Source organism: Pteropus medius, unplaced genomic scaffold (assembly GCF_902729225.1).
Source record: "Pteropus medius unplaced genomic scaffold, Ma_sr-lr_union100, whole genome shotgun sequence".
In the NCBI taxonomy this organism is placed as follows: Eukaryota; Metazoa; Chordata; class Mammalia; order Chiroptera; family Pteropodidae; genus Pteropus; species Pteropus medius.
Genome location: NW_024354886.1, coordinates 4,035,508 through 4,057,015, shown reverse-complemented (window position 1 = coordinate 4,057,015; position 21,508 = coordinate 4,035,508). Strand labels below are relative to the sequence as shown.

At 35.9% G+C, this 21,508-nt stretch overlaps 1 protein-coding gene across 1 annotated transcript in view; it reads right to left on the bottom strand.

Annotated features, from left to right (window-relative positions):
* Positions 1-21,508, bottom strand: part of SLC26A8 (solute carrier family 26 member 8) — a 71,250-nt gene that overhangs the window by 33,044 nt on the left and 16,698 nt on the right. The window contains exons 3-7 of the mRNA XM_039856148.1: positions 17,552-17,668; positions 15,882-16,063; positions 7,707-7,871; positions 6,844-6,993; positions 2,632-2,714 (exon numbers count right to left, since the gene is read on the bottom strand). Of these exons, the coding sequence (XP_039712082.1) occupies positions 2,632-2,714; positions 6,844-6,993; positions 7,707-7,871; positions 15,882-16,063; positions 17,552-17,668 (697 nt within the window). The remainder of the gene's footprint in view (positions 1-2,631; positions 2,715-6,843; positions 6,994-7,706; positions 7,872-15,881; positions 16,064-17,551; positions 17,669-21,508) is intronic.

Genomic DNA, 21,508 nt, shown 5'->3' with positions numbered 1-21,508 from the left:
AGAAGAAATAAATAACCTGAATCATAAACAATGATTATATAATTTGATGATAGTTTTATTTAGTAAATAACCAATTTAAAAAATGAATATGTAGTTAAGAAACTGAAAACTTCAGGTCTAAGTATCTTTACTAGTGGACTCTACCAAATATGTAAGAAAGAAATAATGCCAATTTTATAGAAACTTCTTCAGAAGTTAAAGACAAGAGAATATATCCTAAAATTTTTTATGTCAACATTACTCTGATATCAAAATTAGACACAGACATTACAATAAAAGAAATCTCAAGTCAACATCCCTCATGAATATAAATATAAAAATTCTTACTATCATTTTAGCAAATCAATATATAAAATTATATCATGACCAATTGTGGTTTATCCCAGGAAGCAATGTTGGTTAACATTCAAAAATAAATCATGATATTAAACAGACTAAATAAAGGAAAAGAAATCTTCATGTTTGGGGGAGAGTGTTATTTTCTATAGATCCAAAGTAGAATAATTCTTTAAAACTGAATTTGGAAGCACCAGTATGCTATGGTTTCCAAATCTCTAGATTTAATTTCTAAGTAAAAAAAAAAAAAAAAAAAAATCTCTCATATAAGTTTTAGATAAGTTTTGCTATTTGAAATGTTTATTCTTCTGATTGGTCTGATCATTTCATCAAGGCACAGATATATGACTTAATAATTGATTTATTTCTGAAATTTTGTATAAAATCCAAATTCAGTAAAATGAACTTGGGAAAATCACTTTAAAAGAAATTTTGTGATGTATTTTAATCCCTTTTCTAATTAAAATTTCTTATTAGTTTATGCATTTTAAGTTTCATTTTCCTTAAAGTAGGAAATATCACTTTTAGCACCTTGAAGTGCTACTTCCTCCTATCTTCCCATTTCTCACCATTATTATGTGAATGAATCTAAATTCTTATTTTTGAATAACTTTTCCTTCATCATGTCTATTTTAATTACCTATTTATAACTTACTTATAACTTTAAAGTACCTTGATGTTTTTCTAGTAATGAGCTATGTAGGAATATAACTGGATACTCAAAGGCAGATATTTAACTTTTTGTTAAATTTCCCTTTTTTGTCCTTTTAAGAAGTTAGGCAAGAATGTGGCTATCCCAAACAGGTATACGGTAAATGGAATTTATTGCCAAAATTTATGTTAGTAAACCTCTAATATTTAGCATGATAACAACACAAACTACAGAGACCTTTCTACTGGTCTCTGTAACATTTAATTCTTTGTTAACAGTTTAGATTAAAAAGGGACATGAATATTAAGCTAACTTAAATAGATCCATTTTTCTAGTCCCTAGGAACCTTGGATAAATATATAATAAAAAAAGGAAGTTCAAAACAATACTTAAAATTATATTTTTGGAATGCTTACTGTCTGTCTAAACCCTTGAATCTTATGATAAAATATAAGCAAAAGGTGACTGTGTGGTTTTTAAGTCATTAAAAACAGAAGCATATTGAGTACATATAATAGAGTGCTTATTATAATCATAGATTTTGTAATTAAATAGCAATGGGTTCAAACAGTAGCTCTGCCCCTGACCAGCTGTGTGTTCTTGGATGAGTAACTTAAACTTGGTAAGCCTCAATTTCCTCAGCCATAAAAAGAAGATATAGTATAAATGTGAGGAGCAAATGAAATAAAATAATTACATAAAGTGTCAATCCTATTGTTCATGTTACTTTTTTTTTTCCTGAGGGTGGAGACCAAGCCTTATTTACTGTCGTATGCCCTGGGTCTGCTCGCTTTTTTTTTTTAATTGAACAGAATTTCAAATGGATTTAGCCATCATCAGATTTCACTGAGAACAAGTAGGATATGAAACTAATTCAATCTGGATTAGAATTAGTGTCAAAGTGGCCCGTGTTTCATTATCCTGGGGGCTAGTATTCCCTATTGAATAGCATGAGGAAAATGAACATACTCTTCAAAAGCCTGCCTATGAGTCAAGAAACTGCAATATATTGCCTTTCTTAGCTAAAGTGATTTATCTGATCGAGGTTATAGAAATTATAACTTCCTAACAGAAGCAAGAGTGATGTCTCATAGACACTGGTAGACATTATAATGTAAATTAATTGTGAGTCCTTAAGAACTTTATCTGCCAGATTATTTGAAGATAACTTTCTACTCAGAGTAATAACATAATGTTGCTCAAGGACACTGATTCAGTCTAAGTGGGTGAAGACAGAAGGAATGCTCACCTCCTAAACACTGAGCCCCAGGAGAGAGGCTAGGAAAACAGAGGCATCCTTGAGAGTTAATCAGATAGGTGTGGAAGTTGAGAAGGCCCATAATGTATTACAAAAAAATTCACGAGTCTCTCTGGTATTCCATGCATTCAACAGTTTACTTGGGTAACGGGATTGGTTCAACTACGGGAAGAGAGTCAGAGGCTGACCAGAGAAGAAAGAAGGGGTTGTCCTAGCCCTTCTCCTTTCATGAACCTCTGTGTTCTAAAATGAATTTGAACTCATTGACCCAAATTTGGCTATGGCTAGAGACTGCTAGTGGAGAATATCAATCAAGCACTGTGGTCAGAGGCTAAGAGAAGGTAACAGAAAGGGAAAAGTAGTCTTGAAAAGTGGAATTACCAACCTATAAGGAATCATATCAATGAGCGTCTTGCTGGTTTCTGTATCCATGTGTATCTTGTTTGCAAATGCACTGAAGCCAAGAATCTGTAGGGGTTTAAAAAAAAAAAAAGGCATATGATCATCTAAATATTATTTTACGTATTGCTTCCAGGAGTAGAGGTGCCCTCAGCATCTGGCAGGACAGGGAATGAAATATGTGGCAGTCTATTTATGAAGATTGGAGAGAAGGCCAGTTTAGTGGAGCAAAAAAGGCAGATGTTCTCCCTGACTCTTTTAGTTCCCTAAACCCTTTTTAGCATTGTAGCCAGAATGAAAAACAGCTTTGGTCTCTGACATAATAATAGGAAAAAATAGATGCCCTGGACTTCTCTTTCCTTACCAACTTTAAACATCTGGAGCAAATATAAACATATTTTCAGGTAATAGTTGTATCAAGGCCTCAGTTTTAAAAGTTTATAGATTTTAGATTTAAGTTGTGCCAATATAAATATGCCTTTTGGGGGATTGTTGAGGTATATCAAGAATCATATTACTGACTAACCCTTAATAATATGAATAGCATTTGAGAGCACAAGGACAAAGTCTTCAGCAAAGCAATTACTTGCCTTTATTCCCCATTCATTTCTTTCTAAAATGGCAAGTCTCCTTTCCATTTCAATTAGACAACCTAGCAGCTGTTATACCTTGTAAAGACCTCACAGAAAAGCAAATTGAACCAGAGACAAGAGATGCCTAGGTTTCAAAATAATAATCATATAGTTGCTGTACCCCATTGTCCCTACTAACACATAAATCTTTTCCCAGTTTCTACTCTAAGAGTTTAACCAGACACTGAGCAGCATAGCAGTTGGTTTACCTGTGATCAGATGAAGACCCCTAGGAAGCCTACAGATCAAAATGGAGGGAAGAATCTGGATCATAGCTTGAGTCAAAGGAGAGTTTTGGTCTTTTTATAGTTAAGAGACAAGAAGTGTGATGAGTGTCCAAGGAACTTTTTATTTTTAGTATAAAGATAATACTTGCTCATAAAGGAAAATAAAGAAAATAGGAAAAATTTAAAAGCAAAAATAAATCACCCAAAGACATCGACTATTGACACTTTTTTTTGTTTTTGCTATACAGCTTAAAAATACACACATATAAATTATGAACATATAGTATATATCATGTTCTATAACTATAAGACTCTTGAATTATATGTCAGTATATTCTACCTGGATCCTAGATATAGCCTTGAAAAATGTCCTTATATTTGAGACTACTACCTTAAGGACAAATTGAGGTATGTGCATGTTCCTCCAGCACATCTAAACAGCAGTGTCATGATGGGTGCTGTGAGAAGCTTTATAGACCTTAGGCCATAGCAGCTTCCACCCTCCCTCTCCCACTCTCCGCACAACCAGAGGAAACATGGAGGTCTTTTTCCAGTTCTAAACTACATCTCTAATCTCTGCTATGTGGTGGAAAGTGTTCCGAATCACCTGACATGAGAATAAGTAGTACATTGTAGGCTTCAATAACCTTTGAGTATAAATTAGGTCATGAAAAATTTTAATTCCTAAATTGCAATAATTCTAAGTCTTTACCTACTTGTATCGCTGGGCCTCAGATTGCTTTCTCACTTCACTTTATGAAGCATCCTAATTATTTATAGCATTCCCCAAAGGAATGTCTTAACTGTAGCCCACAAACCAATCCTTCAGCCATAGTAAAGCCACAGCATCCTCTATACTCTTACCTCTTTCCTTTCCTAATAACCCTGGCTAATAATGTTCATTGCCTTTGAGGCTGCTTGAAGGAATATCACTATGATTCTTATTGCTGATGTCTCTTAGGGGAGGGTTGATTTGAGAAAACATGGATGAGCCTTGGGGGCATTATGCTAAGTGAAATAAGCCAGACAAAGGAAAACAAATACTGTATGGTATCGATTATATGTGGAACTTAAAAAAAACCCAAACAGTTACATTGATAGAAACAAAGAGTAGAAAAGTGGTTGCCAGGGGCTGGGGGGTGGGTGAAATAGGAAAAAGTTGGTAAAAGGTATAAACTTTCAGTTATAAGATGAATAAGGTCTGAGGACCTAATGTATAACACGGTGACTATAGTTGATAACACTGTATTATATAATTGAAATTTGATAAGGGAGTAGAGCTTAAGTGTTATCAGCAAAAAAAAAAGATAAATATGTGAGGTGATAGATGTGTTAATTAACTGGGTGGGAGGAATGCTTTCACAAGGCACTGTATATCAAATCACCATGGTGTATACTTTAAATATCTTACAAGTTTATATGTTAATTGTACCTCGATAAAGCTAAAATTAGAGAGCGAGTGGCGGTGGGGGCGGGGGCACAGAGAGAGAGAGCGTGCGAGCACGTGCGCAAGTTAGTGCGCAAGTTAGCAAGCACATTGATGTCTGTGTCATAGGTGCCATCTGCTGGTGACTCTAAAGCCTGTTTCTTAAGGTGCCAGAACTGGACTGGATTCCAAGAAAATGAGAGGTTGCCTCTGACTCCACTTCCCAAACATCATATGCACACTGTCTCCTGGGCTCTAGGGCACCACTATTTGTGCACAGTGTTTTGAAAAATCTTTTGTTAAAGCAGCCTTTCAGCTTTTGGCCTTTATAAATGAAGAGCTTTTGAGCTAATACAAGGAAGAAAGAATATGTACCTCTACAAGAGGTAGACAACAGTTATGAGACAGAGCTTGGTCTCAGTTTCCAAAGCAACCCCCATACTCTTTCGATCATGAACTATATAGACCTGGATTAGTTAGTATAGGATAGGTTATGCTGTGGCAACATACAAACCATGAGATCTGAACACATAAAAGATGTTTTGCCTGCAGAGTCCATTGTGGGCCAGTGTCTCTCCAGGGTAGCTTCTTTGCAAATGGTGCCTCAGGGGTCAAGACCAATTCCACCTGCAGACTCCATCATCTCAACATACAGTCTCTATGATTACCACAGCAGAGGAAGAAAGAAACATGGAGACTCTCGCCTAGTCTCCTGTGCTTTGGCCTTAAAGTCACATAGTCCTGCCTGACTAGGATGGTTGGGAAATATAGGGGAGCACATGGATATTTGGATGTTAATTATCTCTGCAACAGAACACTTCTTAAGGGGAAAATAATTCTCAATGACACCCAAGCATTCGGTGATCCTAATATGAAAAATGATGGCTTAAAAAACCTGAGCTTTATTTATGAAAATGTCTTTATTATTATAAAAATGTTAATTATAACTGCAAAAGATACATTTTATCAGTAGATTTTAAGAAAGAAACAAGAAATATTATTATTAGATAGTGGGGAGCCCCAGCTCCGTTGCTTACTAGTGACATGGATTAGGTAATTCATGTCACATCTCATCTCCCTCAACTTCTCTACTGTAGCATAGTGAGAATGCGAAGAGGCTGAATAGCAGAATGATTGCAACTATGTTAAAATAGAAACGAAACTTCTACATAGAAGATGGAAATTCACCAACACTGAGCATAGGCCTGTCATATATTTGTTTGAAAGAAAAAAGGACTGAAAAAACTGAAAATCCAAAACTATCAATTGTAGTTGCACCCTCTGCGTGGTGCAGCGTTTGGAATTCTTTTTCTCCCTTTTTTCTTCTTTATGTCTTTTGAAAGTGTTAGGATGAGCCCATATTACTCTCATAAGGAGGAAAAAACCTTATTTTTAAATAGTGTGAAAAAGAGGCAATAGCTAAAAGTCCTTTGAAAATAAGTATGTTTTACAAATATAAGCTAGTATTTAAAACTAAATGTATTCAGCTTTGTCACAATTCAACATATGTTTTTTAAAAGTTATTTTTACAACTGACTCATTAATATAGAGGACATCTGGTGACAGCAGAGGGGAGGGGGTTGGGGGGCTGGGAGAAAGGGGTGAAGGGTTAAAGAAGTACAAATTAGTTGTTGATAGATGGTCATGGGTATGGGGAATGCAGTCGGCAGTAATGTAATGGCTATGTGTAGAGCCAGAGGGAAGACAGAGTAATCAGGGGGACCACTTCATAAACTATATCGATGTCTAACCAACGTGCTGTATATTTGAAACTAAAAATAAAAAAAAAAATTTAAAGTTATTTTTAGTCTTCTCTGAACCTTTCTCTTCCTAGGTTGCTTTTTATTTAATTGTTTAAAAGGTAGGTATTTTAAATGATCTTAACCATGAATTTGGGTCATCAAAACACCTACCAGAAAAACTTCCATAGGAAACTCAATGGGGTACTGATTGAAGGAAATTCTGATGCATTTGTTGGTTCTCAGAGCGACAACAGCAGTTAGGAATAGTAGGATGCTGGTAGAATTAGCTTTTGGGAGAGACATACAGTAGTTAACTATGTTCTGAAAGAAAACAAAATTACAGAGAATTAGAAAGGAATATAATAATTGCCTAAATCTAGAAAATGATACTCTTTCTAGATTAGTTCAAAAAGAAGTCCCAAGGCAGCGTTGCTGGGCCCAAAAATCTTTGGAGTACTACTAGAACAGCGAGACCAAGTAGGTACATGTGTATTTTTTTAAGTTGGAAAAAAATGATATTATAAACAGTAATGTCCAATAAGGAAAGAATACACTTTATATATTTCATTGTAATGAAGGTCTGTTTATTAGCCTATTCTTTATTGATTTTCCCAGACCATATATGTTCTTTAGCTTGGCTTCTATGCCATTTTTTTCATTCAGGGATTACTTAGCATTTTACATTCTTTAGCATTTTACATGTATCTTTAAGATACATGTTTGATATGAGGCATGTAGTAGGAAAAATTGTGATAGATAAAGTACCTTAAAGACCAAATTTTCATATAAATCTTTAATTTAGCTTAATATAAAACATTAGTTTAAAAATCTGGGCAAAATGGTTAATGCAACTGAGAACATGGTCCAACTGGCATCTGCAATTAATCAAGACTGTAAATCTAAAAGAGATAAAATTATTTCCAGGACCTCTTCACCCAACTGCCTATGCAGGAGTATCTCCACTCAGGTCTGCTTCTTTTTGGAAACAAGGGGAGGGGTATTTGTAATTTGGGGTGAGGGTAGAAATTACTCACATAGAAGAAGGAGATAGGGCCAGCGTGGAAACTAATCATAATCCCAAAGATGCAAGTCAGCTGGGACAGTATAATGTGTAGTGCTGTGGCAGCCAGGTAAGCACTGATTGCAGCCTCTGGAAGGTAAGTGGCAATGAAGCCAAAACCTAACACGCCCATTGATAGCTGCAGAGTGGTCAGATGGAAAAGAAAAACAGAGTGAGATGGAATGTCCTCAGACCAGCCATGGCACCAATTAGGTTCTCTCCAGGGCACTTCCAACAAAAAAGTTAGGTTAGGCACTTTTGATAACTCTTCTGTTTCTCTTTCCCTAATTAACTGAATTTAATGAGATAAAGTAGGTCCTGAATGTTCATTCAGAAGCCCCCTACAGGCACTAGACCACACATTTTCTTCCCAAGCACTTAAACTTAATTTCTTGCCCTAGAATCTACTGACCTTGTTGACTTAGGGTTAACAGTAACAAAGCAATCAGAACAAGCCATTTCCTTTTTCAAGGCCCTTTCATTAGAAGCTCGGATATCTTATCCCTGAGAGGAATGCAGCTTTTCACAAAGGAAAAGACAATTTAAAAAATCTGAGCTCTGGCTCAAACTTCTTGGTCTTTGACTCTTTTCTTTACTAAGAATGATAAAACTGTGTTTATGTCATCAGGATTATATATATATATATACTATATACATGTAAAATATAGCATTTTACATGTATGTGTACATATATAACATATAAGTATATATTTTAAATGTCATGTAATATATAATAAAATAAATTATATACATATATTTATAAATATACAAAAGATCTAAAAGACAGCAAACATTAACAAGAGTTACTTTTGGGGAATGGGATTAAAGGTTGGTGGTAATACTTTATAATTTAAACACTTTATTATTTGAGATTTTTTTGTAATATATATATCTATTTTTTATAATAAAAAAACACAATTGGAAAATTGATGGATCTCAATCCCCTTAAGAAGGCAGGTTAAGAAAACTGGCACAAGGAGGAGGGAACCAAACTGGAGTAGATGATAGAAGCTTTGTTCATCCCTCTGGTGACCAAATCAAAGCTGTGACGGAAACAAGGGGCAGCAGAAGGAAAAATCATCTGGGATCTTGATAAACAAGCCATACAACTAGAGAGAAATCTAAAAAAGCACTGTGCAACGGCAGAAGGAAGGACGGGGCAAGGATGCGAGCCTGCCCAGTCTCCAGCAGCTGAGATGGAGGCTGCAGCAGTAGCAGAAGCTGCTTAAAGGGGCCGCGTCCACCAGCAGATTTTTGCAGTGATGGACCTGCTCCCTCTGAGCACCAGTGCCGGTTCAGCTGCACAGGGGGCACCAGGGACTTACAGGAAGACATTGTCGGAGTGAGGGTGGAGGTGAGACTCGCTTGGTCCAGAAGTGCCAGCAGTATCCATTGTTCCCTGTTGAGACCTCCCCCATGCCAGTGCGCAAGACACTGCACGTTCATAGGCCTGATGTCATCAAACTGGATAACAGAAGTCGCTCCACCCAAAGGATTCCCTGAAACTCTGCCTTCCCCAACTCGCAGCCCCACCCAAGCCACATCCAGGTATATCCTCAGCAAGTCAGGTACTCCTTGCTGAGCAGCACCTATACTCATACTGGAGGCAGCTGGCCTCGGTTTCTGGTGTGGCCCTTTGAGGCAACTATAAGCACAGCATCTGTAGATTGCTTGCTGAATCTTAATAGGTGGCCCCAGAGGGGCAGAGGCTTGGGCTAAATTCGGCCTGCAGCTAAACCCCTCTCAGGACTGTATCACTGAACACTTACTTCACAAATCCACACTAATAATACCGGGAGACTTAAGAGCTTTGCTTAGTACATAGAAACAGACAAGAAAAGGCAGTTAAAATGGAAGGACAAAGAAGCAGAAACCATATGAGAGAACAGAACAGAGATCTAGATATAATGGAGTCAAGTAATCTAACAGAAGCAGAGTTCAAAACATTGGTTATAAAGATGCTCAATGAACTTTGGTTAAATTCAGTGAGAACTTTAACAAAGAGATTAAAAAAACATAAAAATGGAAATAGAAATTATAGATGGGAACCAGTCTGAAATGAAGAACACATTATCTGAGATGAGAAGTATATTAAATGGAATAGACAAAGGAATAAACAGAGTGAATAAAGAAAAGGATCAAATGCCCTATCTAGAGGATGGGAAAGCCAAGGACACTCAATCAGAATGGCAAGAAAAAAGATGCCAAGACTATAAAAAGAATTTAAGGAGCATACAGGACACTATTAAGGGTCCAAATATCTGTCTGATCGGCATAACTAAAGAAAATCAAGATGTTGAAAAGCTGTTTGAAGAAATGATGATGGAAAACTTCCCTACCCTGGTGAAGGAAATGGAGATAAATCCCCAGGAAGCTCAGAGAATTCTAAAAATCAGGGATTCAAAGAGGCCCACAACAAGACACATCATAAATAAAATGCCAAAGGTTAAATACAAAGAAAGAATATTAAAAGCAGCATGAGAAAAACAGACAGTTACTTATAAGGAAAAATCCTTAAGACTGGCAGCTGATTTCTCATAAGAAACTATGCAGGACAGAAGAGCCTGACAAAAAATATTCGACAGGATGAAGACTCAGGGTCTACAACCAAGAATAATTTATTCAGCAAAGCTATCATTTATAGTTGAAAGACAGATAAAGAACTTCCCAGACAAAAATAAGCTAAAGGAATTTATCACCACCAAGCCAGTATTACAGGAAATGTTGGAGGGACTTCTGTAAAAAGAAAAAAACATGTATCAAAAACAGAAACAAAAAATGGTAACAACTACATTCCTATCAATAAGTACTTCAAATGGAAAAGAATTAAATGTTCCAACTAAAAGAGTGGATGAATTGAAAGGAAAACAAGTCCCCTACATGTTGCCTATCAGATTAAAAGACACAGAGACTAAAAGGAAGGGATGGAAAAAGATATTGCTTTGATGGACCTAGAAGGTATTTAAGTCTGACAGAGAAAAAGAAACACTATGATTTCACTTATATGTAGAATCTAAGGAATAAAAAGAACAAACTAATCAAAAACAGACTCACAAATATAGTGGACAATTTGGTGATTGACAGGAGATGTTGGAAGGCTGGGAGAATGGGGTAAAGGGTTAAAGAAGTACAAATTAGTAGCTGATGGATGGTCACGCGGTTGGGGAGCACAGCATAGGAAATGCAATTAACATGAATACGTTGGCTAGGTGGACGGTCAGGGGAGGGAGGGAGCAATTTGGGGATCATTTTGCGAACTACACAGATGTCTAACCAATGTACTGTATACTTGAAACTAATTAAAATAAACAAGTTAAAAAAAAAAAAAAAGAAAACTGGCACAAGAATATGGGGAAAGAGAAACAAGTCTTGAAGCCTGCTATTGTCACTATATCTTCCACTGCATTAGAAGCCCTCAGAAAACAGACAAATTGGAAGAATAAATCTTTTAGTGTTACAAGCTTTTTGATTTAAAGCTTCCAATCAGCTGGGTGGGTACTCTGTCTCCCTTAATCTCCTGTCATTATCACCCAATATGCTCCTCTGCTTTAGTCAGGCCAATCTGCTTCCTGTCTTTTCAGTGATTGGCTGATTGCTATTTCTGTGCCTACCACTCTTTTTTTGCACAAACCACTCTTTTTTGCCATCTCCACCAATCCATGTCCATGAAAAGAGCATGATTCCTTGGGATGGAGAAGTTGGCTTCATCCTGGCTCTGGCACTTATTGGCTTTGTGAGTTTGAATCAGTTAACTAAACTCTCTGAGCCTCGGTTTCCTAATCGATAAATTGTGAATAATACTCTACACACAGTGTTTTGTATGGATTACATAACATAACATATGTAAAACATCTAGCTCGAATCTTACAACAGTGACAGATGCAAAAACATATTATTCATTCTCATGTCATCCTTTCTTTCCACCTCGTAAATGGAAAATAGCCAATTAAACATAAAACTCTCTTGCTCAGCTGTTATGTGGCATCAGAATCTGTGTTAACATTGTTTTCTAGGTAGCCATTTTCAGAGTTGGCCTGTGACGTGAAACCTCTCTGCCATTCTTATAGAGAGCAAGTACAAAATGGTCAATGAAGGAAAGAAAACTTCAGTAAATGGTTGTTTCCTTTCCAGACAACTCCAACCCAACTAAAGATTATTCCTCTACCTCATATTCTTTTGACACTGAACTCTCCACTTTTATTAATATTAGTTTGTACTTTAAGATTATCTAGAGCACAGATTCTGGAGGTTAGTTTTATGGCACAGGATATGGTTTATCTTGGTATATGTTCCATGGGTCATTGAAAAGTGTGTGTGTTCTGCTGTTATTGATGGAGTGTTCTTTAAATGTCTCTTAAGTCCTGTTAGTTGGCAGTGTTGTTGAGTTTTATTATTTCCTTGCTGATTTTCTGTCTAGTTGTTTCATCAATTTTTGAGAGAGGGGAGTTGAAGTCTCCAATTTTAACTGTGGATTTGTCTATTTCTCCTTTCATTTGTATTAATTTTTGTTTCACATATTTTGTATCTCTGTTGTTTGGTCCATACATAGGATTGCTATGTCTTCTTGGTAGATTGATCCTTTTATCATTATATAATGTTCCTCTCTACCTTTAGTAATTTTCTTGGCTCTAAATTCCACTTTATCTGATATTAATATTGTCAATCCTGCTTTCCTTTGATTCATATTTACATGCTACATATTTTCATTCTTTTATATTCAACCTGTCTATATCACTATATTTGATGTTTCTTGTAGATGGCATAGTTTTAGATACGTCTATTTCTATTTTTAATGTAAATGTTGATATGTTAGAGCTTAAGTATGCCATTTTTCTGTTTTTTCTTTTTTCATTTTTCTTTTTCTTTTTCCTGGCTTTTGTGGATCACTCGAACATTTTTAGAATTCCATATTTATCTATAGTATTTCTGAGTGTATCTTTTTGTATAGCTTCTTTAGTGCTTGCTCTTGGTATTACATTATATATACATAACTTATTAGTCTACTGGTGTTGACATTTTACCAATTGAAGCAAAGTATAGAAACTTTACTTCTCTTTATGTTTGTTTACAAAAGAATTGTTTTCAATATTTCTTCTATATACATTTTGAATCATATCAGACAGCGTTATAACTTTGCTTCAACCATCAAACATAATTTAGAAAACCCAAAAGGACAAGAAAAATCTATCATACTTAACAATATTTTTACTCTTTCCATTATTCTTTTTTCCTTCCTGATGTTTCAAGATTCCTTCTTTTATCATTTCCTTTCTTTTTAGAGAACTTCCTTCAGCCATTCTTTTAGGGTAGGTTTGTTTATGACAAATTCTCTTAGTTTGTTTATGACAAATTATCTTAGTTTTCTGAGAATGTCTTGACTTTCCTTTCATTTTTGAAGGATATTTTCATTGGGCATATGATTTTGGATTGGCAACTCTTCTTTCAGTGAACAAAAAATATTGTGCCACTTCCTTCTGGCCTCCATGGTTTCTAATAAGAAATCTGCTGTTATTGTTTTCCCTCTGTAGGTAAAGTGTTTCTCTCACTGCTTTCAATATTTTTTTTTTCATTGTCTTTAGTTTTCCGAAGTTTGACTATAATTTGAATCTGTAGCATTAGATATTTTGCCAAATTTGGGAAGTTTTCATTTATTATTTCTTCAAGTAATTTAGCCTCATCTTTTTTCTCCTCTCTTTCTGGACTCTTATTACACAAATGCTAGATCTTTTGTCCCTGAGGCTCTGTTAATTTTTTTCAGTCAATTTTCTCTCTGTTGTTCAGATTGGGTAATTTCTATTGTTCTTTCTTCAAGTTCATTGATTTTTTCCTCTGTCTCCTCTATTCTGTGTTGAGCCCATCCTTTAAATTTTTAATTTTGGTTATTGTATTTTTTTCAGTTTTAAAATTTCCATTTTGGTTCTTCTTTACATTTTTCTATTTATTTGCTGAGAACAGAACATTCTTCATTTGTTTCAAGCACATTCATAATTGCTTGCTGAAACATTTTTTAGAATGGTTACTTTAAAATCTTTCCAGATAATTCTAACATTACTATCATCTCAGTGTTGGAATTTTTTTATTGTATTTTTTACTCAAGTTAAGATTTTTCTGGTTCTTGGTATAACAAGTGATTTTCGGTTCAATCATACATTTTGGGTACTATGCTATGAGACTCTGGATCTTAGTTAAACCTTCTGTCTTAGCTAGCTTATTTTGACAAAATGCTGGAAGGGGAAGGAGCGGGTACCAACTTGTTATTGCCTGGTAGGAGTAGAAGTCCAGGTTCTCCTCTCAGCCTCCACTGACACCTAAGGCAGCAGGGACTCTTTATTTTGCTGGGCATGGGTGGGAGTTCTGGATCCCCCCTAGGCTGGGAGAGACAGGAATGCCTTTACTTTTTCCCACATGGCCTCCAATGACACTACAGCAGAAGGAGGTTGTTCTTATTACTGCCGTGTAGTGATGAAAGACCTGCTCTTCACTGGGCCTTCTCTGACACCACTCCAGCAAAGAGTAGGAAGGTTGTCTCGTTACTGCTCAGTGGGAATGGAAGTCCTAACTCTCTATTTGTTCTTTTCTTCTTCTCTGTCAAACCCCAGTTGTGGGTGGGTGGGTACCTCATTATAGCTACTTGAGGATGAAAATATAGGCTCCCTACTTGGCTTTTGCAGGCATAAATGGTGGTGACACCACAGTTCTGTTTTGTCTTGGTGTTTGTCTGGTTATTGTATAAATGTTTCAGTCTTGCTAGCCTTTCCTGGTCCTGTGGCTATAAACTGCAGACTTTTGTTGGGACTTTTCTTTGGTCTGCATCTGTCTGCATTTTGGGTTTCTGGCTTCTTCAGCACCAAGATTGAACTATATGAGGCAAAAAGAAAACCCAGAGAACTCACCACTGTGTTGTACTTTGTGTCCTAAGGTGCCAAGCCAGTTTGCCTTCTTCTCTCCACCTTTCAGAGTCTTCTATATATAAAGTTTTAAATTGTATTTAGCAGAAGGAACAGGGAAAATGGAATGTTCTGGAAATGGAATGTCTCCTCCTTTACTAAATAAAAAAACTGAGGCTCACAGAAGGGGACAGAACATGCCCAAGGCCACTTGGATAATTAACAGCTTACTGACTTATTGCCTGTTATTTTGTCTTCTCCTACAAGATTAAATTTTTTAACTACAGGAAATATATATATATATATATATATAAAAATAGATGAATGATAGATGAAAACTTCTCAAATTTGGCAAAAGATTATGTTTCTGTTAAAGTACCAAATTCATTTCTTTGTACCCAGTGATTATAATTTATTGATGCTTACTAAGTGACAGGATCTGGGCTGAGTGTTTTACATGCATTTTTTCCACTTAATCCTTACAAGAACACTACAAAACAAATATTATTATTCTTATTTTACACATGAGTAAACTAAAATCCACAAAAGTAAGATAATTAAGTATGTTAATATAGCTGGCAAATGTCAGGGCTGGGGTCAGCCCACCATGATAGCCTGCATTTGTAGGCTTCCAAAAATCCTTATCTAATGAAAGATTACCCCAGGAGAGATCAGTGATAATTAGCTAGAAAGTGGGTTAGTTGAAAAGAGAAATAAATCTGGAATATGTAACTTTAGTTCAGCAGGTGAAGCTTTAGATAGTAGACTCTCAGAAAAATTAAAGACACTGCCTAAAATAAGTTTGATATTTTAATAGGTCATTGATACTATTGTCCTTAAGCTATGGTTCTGTCATTGCAGAAAAAGGATTCCAGGTCTGACTCTAAAGCCTAGTAACCCCAAATGTAGTATGTGAGCCTAATGATGTTACTCTTGTTAAAAACAGATAAAGAAAAAATTTAAAAACATGAAATCATGAGTCAAACACTAAACATAGTTCCTAGGACTCTTCTTTAGTCTTAGAGAAGGGACTGGTCAGAATGTTCGGTATGTCATCTTAAATCAATTGTGGATGATTTCTGACAAAGGATAAGTTTTGTCACTGAGGAAAGAGCCTATCCACACATTCCGCAAGTTTTCTAAAAATAAATCACTAAAGTTCCATTATATCATAATGGATAACAGGAGCTATTAAATGGGTCTATTTGGAGCTCTTTTGTTCATTTATTTCTTCTTCAGAGGTTCAGAGACTCAGGTCTTACCTGAATAATTCCAGTCAAAAACGTTGTGGCTGCCACTGCACTCAAGGATTTGTTATAGGCTGCATAGAAGAAGGGGTTAGAAAAGTCATCTTTGATGAAAGTTCCCATTATCAGGTGGCCACTATTGAATGGGTACAATGTCAGGACATCAATCATCAGAGCACTCACAAGGAAGAAAGGACCTATGAAAGAAGATATTTAGGCAGAAGATGAAGTTTTAAGTCCAGGGAAACTGACAGATATAGACAAAATCAAGGCATGAACTAATGTTGTTTTGTTCTTGATCTGAAGAACTTTTCTCATTTTAAAGTGGCTATTGAGAAGTAAGAAAGAGCAATAAAAAAACCTCTGGGTCCAGAAACTATGATCAATCCACAGAATTTAGATCTTGGTGGTCTAGGTATTAACCTCTTTCATTATGGGCATATGGAGTGGGATTCAAAGAGAAATTAACTGGAAATGTGTATCAGGTTCAGCTGCTGTGTCTATTCTTAAAGATTGTGGAAAGAAAGATGGTGGTGAAAGTATCAGAAAACAAAGCTAATCAATAACAATAATAAGAAAAATAATACCTAACACGAATGAAGGATTTACCAGGTACAAAATGACACTGAGCTAAACCTGTTTCAAACATAATTTCATTTATTTCTCAGATCAACATAGGAGCAAAGGCAAATCTTACTTTTAAATTACCTAACAGAAAAAATAGATAAATAAAATAAAATAAACTACCTAACAGAAACAAAACTCTAATAGTCCTTATTATCAGTATTTGGAAATAATTGTGGTATGCTCCAGGAACTTGGAAATATGGAAATAAAATTGTTCTTTCAATGTTCAAATGTAAAATCAACACATACTGGATTTTAGTAAAGATATGTGATTAAAAAGGCAGACTAGCATTCCACATCTTGAAGAATGGGATGATAACCAGACCGAATATACAAAAACATCTGGAGAAAGAGTGTGTCGGTCAGAATGATCAGTGTCAGTTGTGTGGGGAAGCCCAGGAAAAGCCACTTCATGGAGTGAATGGTGGCAATTCCCCCCCAACACATTGGGGCATTTTGTGATTTGATTTCTATGCAGGTTCACTGAGGTGAACTAAATGTACTAATTATATGACTTTTAACTACTGTCATTCGTGTAACAATCATTTCTAATTATTAAGTAGTATGTGGACTTTTGAGTCTGGGGGAAAAAAGCATTCGTCCTGTGGATTTGAGTGCTTTGATTACTATGGCAGCCTTTTCTCATTGTAAATTAATAAACTGACATGATTATTATACATCAGGCCCACAGAATTTGGTTATTATGGGTCCAGCTGAAAGATGGATCCACTCTAGGAGTACTGGCATAATTGTTACTGAATCTTCCTGGTTGAGGGCAGTTAGATTCCAATGTGTGGTAGTTTCACTAAGGAAAGTACTTCTGTCCTTTAATTTCTTTGAGAAACAGCTGGCTGGCCTGTTTATCTGGTGACATTAGTAATGATACACTAGAAGTCTTTAATTTCTAAAGTCTGAACACTAACCCTATGGAGAGAGTGTTCATCTTTTGTCTCTTTCCTTTCCACCTTAACCGTAGCTTTAATTAGGGTTCCTTAGCACTAAGTAAATAATTGAGGTGGGGACTTCATTCACTTTCTGTGTTTCCAGTACTAAACTCACCAATGGACATCTGATGACATGATCCAAAAATCACGTAAATTACTGAAGAACAGAAAGCTGCATACGAGATATTGAAAGGAGGAATCAGTTGCCTTGCCAGCAAACTAAATGTCAGTCCTGAAAAGCAAGATAATTAAAGTAAGAAAAGGTAGCCTGGCTTTTAAAAGCACCTTAAATAAAAACTATAAATAATATTTAAAATGAAAAGGTTCTATATATCCAACTAAGTATGGTTACAGTATCCCTTGGCATTCAGCCTTTAGTTAGTACCTTTTATTATCTCCTTCGATTCCTAGCATCTTTTCCTATTATACCACGTGCTTTTAAATCTCAGTTCTAAATCATAGACTTACACACCTTTCACTGTGAGGTCTTCATGCTAATTATGGAAAGCAAAGATCACAGCAATAAGACCTCTAATTCTAACAGCTCAGAAGCTGCCCTTCTCCCATCCCCAGCCTAGTACAAGAAGGCCCTGGTAATTCTCCAGGACTGGAGATAAAGCTGGGGAGCAAGGCAAGAATTACACATAACTGACTTGACTCCAAGTTGGTCTATCTTCCGTATGCTAATCACTGTCATCTCTTCCTTCAGCTCTTTCTTCAATACTTTCTTTTCTAAAAAGCACCACGAGAATTAGGAAATTTTGAAGCAAATGAATTAATATGCATGGTGTCATCCTTTGATTCTCAGACCCATAGCTTCTGCCTAGAGAGCCTCAACTTACATCATACCAGTGTGCTCATCTGAATTCTGTTATGAGTCCAGTGAGCTGATTTATCGTCATAGACAAGAAAGGCTCCCTTTTTATGGAAAAGTTCAAATATATACAAAAATAGAGTATAATGAACTTCTATGTATCCGTCGCCAGCTTCAACAATGGTTAATTCATGGCAAATCTTGTTTCATCTATGCCCCCTCTTCTCTCTCACTTCATATTATTTTTAAGCGAATCCAATACATTAAATCATTTCATCTGTAGATTTTCTTTTAATTTAATTACAATATTATCATCACACCTAAGAAATTAAGAATAGTTCTTTAACATTATCAAATATCCAGGCAATGGTCACATTTTCCTGTTTATCTCATTAATGGTTGTTGTGGTAGAGGTCCTCTAAGATGATCAGCAATGCTAATTGGTATTCATGTCCTCGCGTGATCCCCACCCCATAAGTGGAAAATGGATCTTGTAACTTGCTTCTAATAAATAGGCTACAACGAAAAAGACAGGATATCACTTTTGAGATGAGGTTGCAAGAAGGCTGTGGCTTCTGTCCTGGTTGTTCTCTGACTCTCTTTCATTCAGGTCACCAGCTGCCAGAGTTGTCTTCAAGGGTGTGTGACTGATGCAATTACATAGAGCCATGGGCTAAGAAGTCTCCAAACTTGTCTTTATTCCCTTCTCTGATCATCTTGAAATTATGAATAACTTTTGAACTAGGGGCTCTGCATTTTCATTTTACATTGGGTTTCACACATGTAGTTGGTCTTGTCAGCTGCCATGTTGTGAGGACACTCAAGCAGCCCCTGGAGAGGCCCATATGGCAAGAAAACCAGGCCTGCCAGCAAACACATGAGTGAGCCTGGAAACTGATCTTCCAACCTCTATAGCAGGGGTCCCCAACCCCCAGGCCACAGACTGGTACCAGTCCGTGGCCTGTTAGGAACTGAGCCGCACAGCAGGGGTGAGTGGCGGGTGAGCGAGCAAAGCTTCATCTGTATTTGCAGCCACTCCCCAGCGCTAGCATCACCACCTCAGCTCCACCTCAGATCATCAGGCATTAGATTCTCATAGGAGCACTAGTCCCTGGAGCCAAAAAGATTGGGGACCACTGCTCTACAGAGTCTTGAGATGACTGACACCTTGACTGCAACCTCATGAAGACCCCTTGAGGAAAGGAAAGGAAGGAAAGGAAGGAAGGAAGGAAGAAGGAAGGAAGGAAGGAAGGAAGGAAGAGAGAAGAGAAGGAAGGAAGGAAGGAAGGAAGAAAAGAAAGATAGTGGGTTTGGGGGTAATTTTTAAAAAATTATTTACTATTATATGATGTACTTTCTTTTGCAATATTTGTGTTTACATGAGGACTCAAATAAGTTCTTCATATTGACTGATATGTCTCTGAAGTCTTTGGTAATTTACGGGTTCCATTTCCCCATTTTTTTCTAAGAAAGCGCCATTGACTGCAAGAAACAGAAAACCTGCTCAAATTAGCTTAAGCAAAATAAGAAATTTATTAAAAGAGTACAACGGGCAATTGGGCCTCATCAGAGATTGGAACCAGAACCAAAAAGTCATCAACACTCAAGGCAGCTACTTCCCCAACCTTTTTGTCTCTAGGCTTGCATGGTTTCCTGTCTTTGTTTCTAGTTTGGGGCTATAATGAATAATATTGCTATGAATATTTTTGTATGCAGGTCTTCTGGTGCATAGATGTATAAGTTCCTTGAGATAATATACCCTGAAGCATAACTGCTGGGGCATTGACTAGAAAATGCCAAACTGTTTTCCAAATAGTTGTACATTTACCCTCCCACAAGCACTGCATGATAGTTCCCATTATCCACATCTGCATTAGCACATCATACTGTCAGATTTTTAATTTTAATGTGCATGAGTTAGTGTGTAACTCATTTTAATTTCAATTTTCACTTCACAAATTACCAATAATGCTGATCAATCTTATTGTTCCCTTACAGATTTGTGGGAGTAAATTGTCCTTTGTTGGGTATATTGTTACAAAATCTCTCTCATTCTGTAGTTTGCTTTTCAATTTTTATGATGTCTTTGAATGAACTGAAGTCCTTAACTTCTACTTAATTCAATTTATCAGTCTTTTTCCTTTCAGGCTAGTATTTTTTTGTGTCTTGTTTAAGAAAGCATTTCCTACCTCAAGATCATGAAGATATTCTCCTAGATTATTCTAAAAAGTCTTCATTGTTTTACTTTTTACACTTATGTCTTTAATCTATCAGTAATAGGTTCTTGTGTATGGTGTGAGGTAGAGTTCTAAAAATTGTTTTTTCATACCAGAATTCAATTGTTTCACATAATTAAAAAGTCTGTTTCTACAGTGACACATCTGATATAAACTATGCAGCTTACATATGTGTGTGACTTTTTTCTGTTCCATTGGCCTAATTTATCTCTGCAATAGCACGCTCTCTTACTTTTTCAGTAATTAATTTAGTAATAGTTTTGATAATTAATTTAGTAATCACCATTTTTATTGAGAAATGTAACATACACATAGAAAGTGCATTAAAATAGGTGTTGAATTTAATAAATATTTACAAAACAAACACCCATGTTACCACCGCCCAGGTCTTTGACCACAACTTCATTTCTTCCCACAGCGATATTCATTATTTTGACTTTTGTGGTAATTTCTTTGCTTTTCTTTATAGTTTTACCACTAGTATAGATATCTCTAAACAATATAGTTTAGTTCAGCCCACTTTTGAACTTTATATTAATGGAGTTATACTGCATATAATTTTTATTTCTGTATCTTTTGCTCTAACCTAAGAATATGCTATCTTTCGATTAAGATCTTCATTAATATTACTAAGTAGTATAATTTCTTTTTAAAGGGTTTGCACATCTTAGTTTCATTAGAATTGAATTCATATTTATTATGCTTTTGTAAATGGTATCTTTAAAATTTTTTTCACTTGCTCTTTCCTGCAGGTATATAGAAACATAATTGATTTTTATGTACTGACCTTGTATCCAGCAACCTTGATAAAATCTTACTAATTCTACTAATTTATCTGTAGATTCTTTTGAATTCTCTACATGAAAAATTACCTATAAATACTAAGGTTTTATTTCTTCCTTTACAATCTTTATAACTTATATTTTCTTTTCTTGCTTTAACACGCTGCCTATGAATTCTAGTATAATGTTGAATAGCCCCTATTTACTCTTGATAAGCAACATATAGTATGAAGAATGAG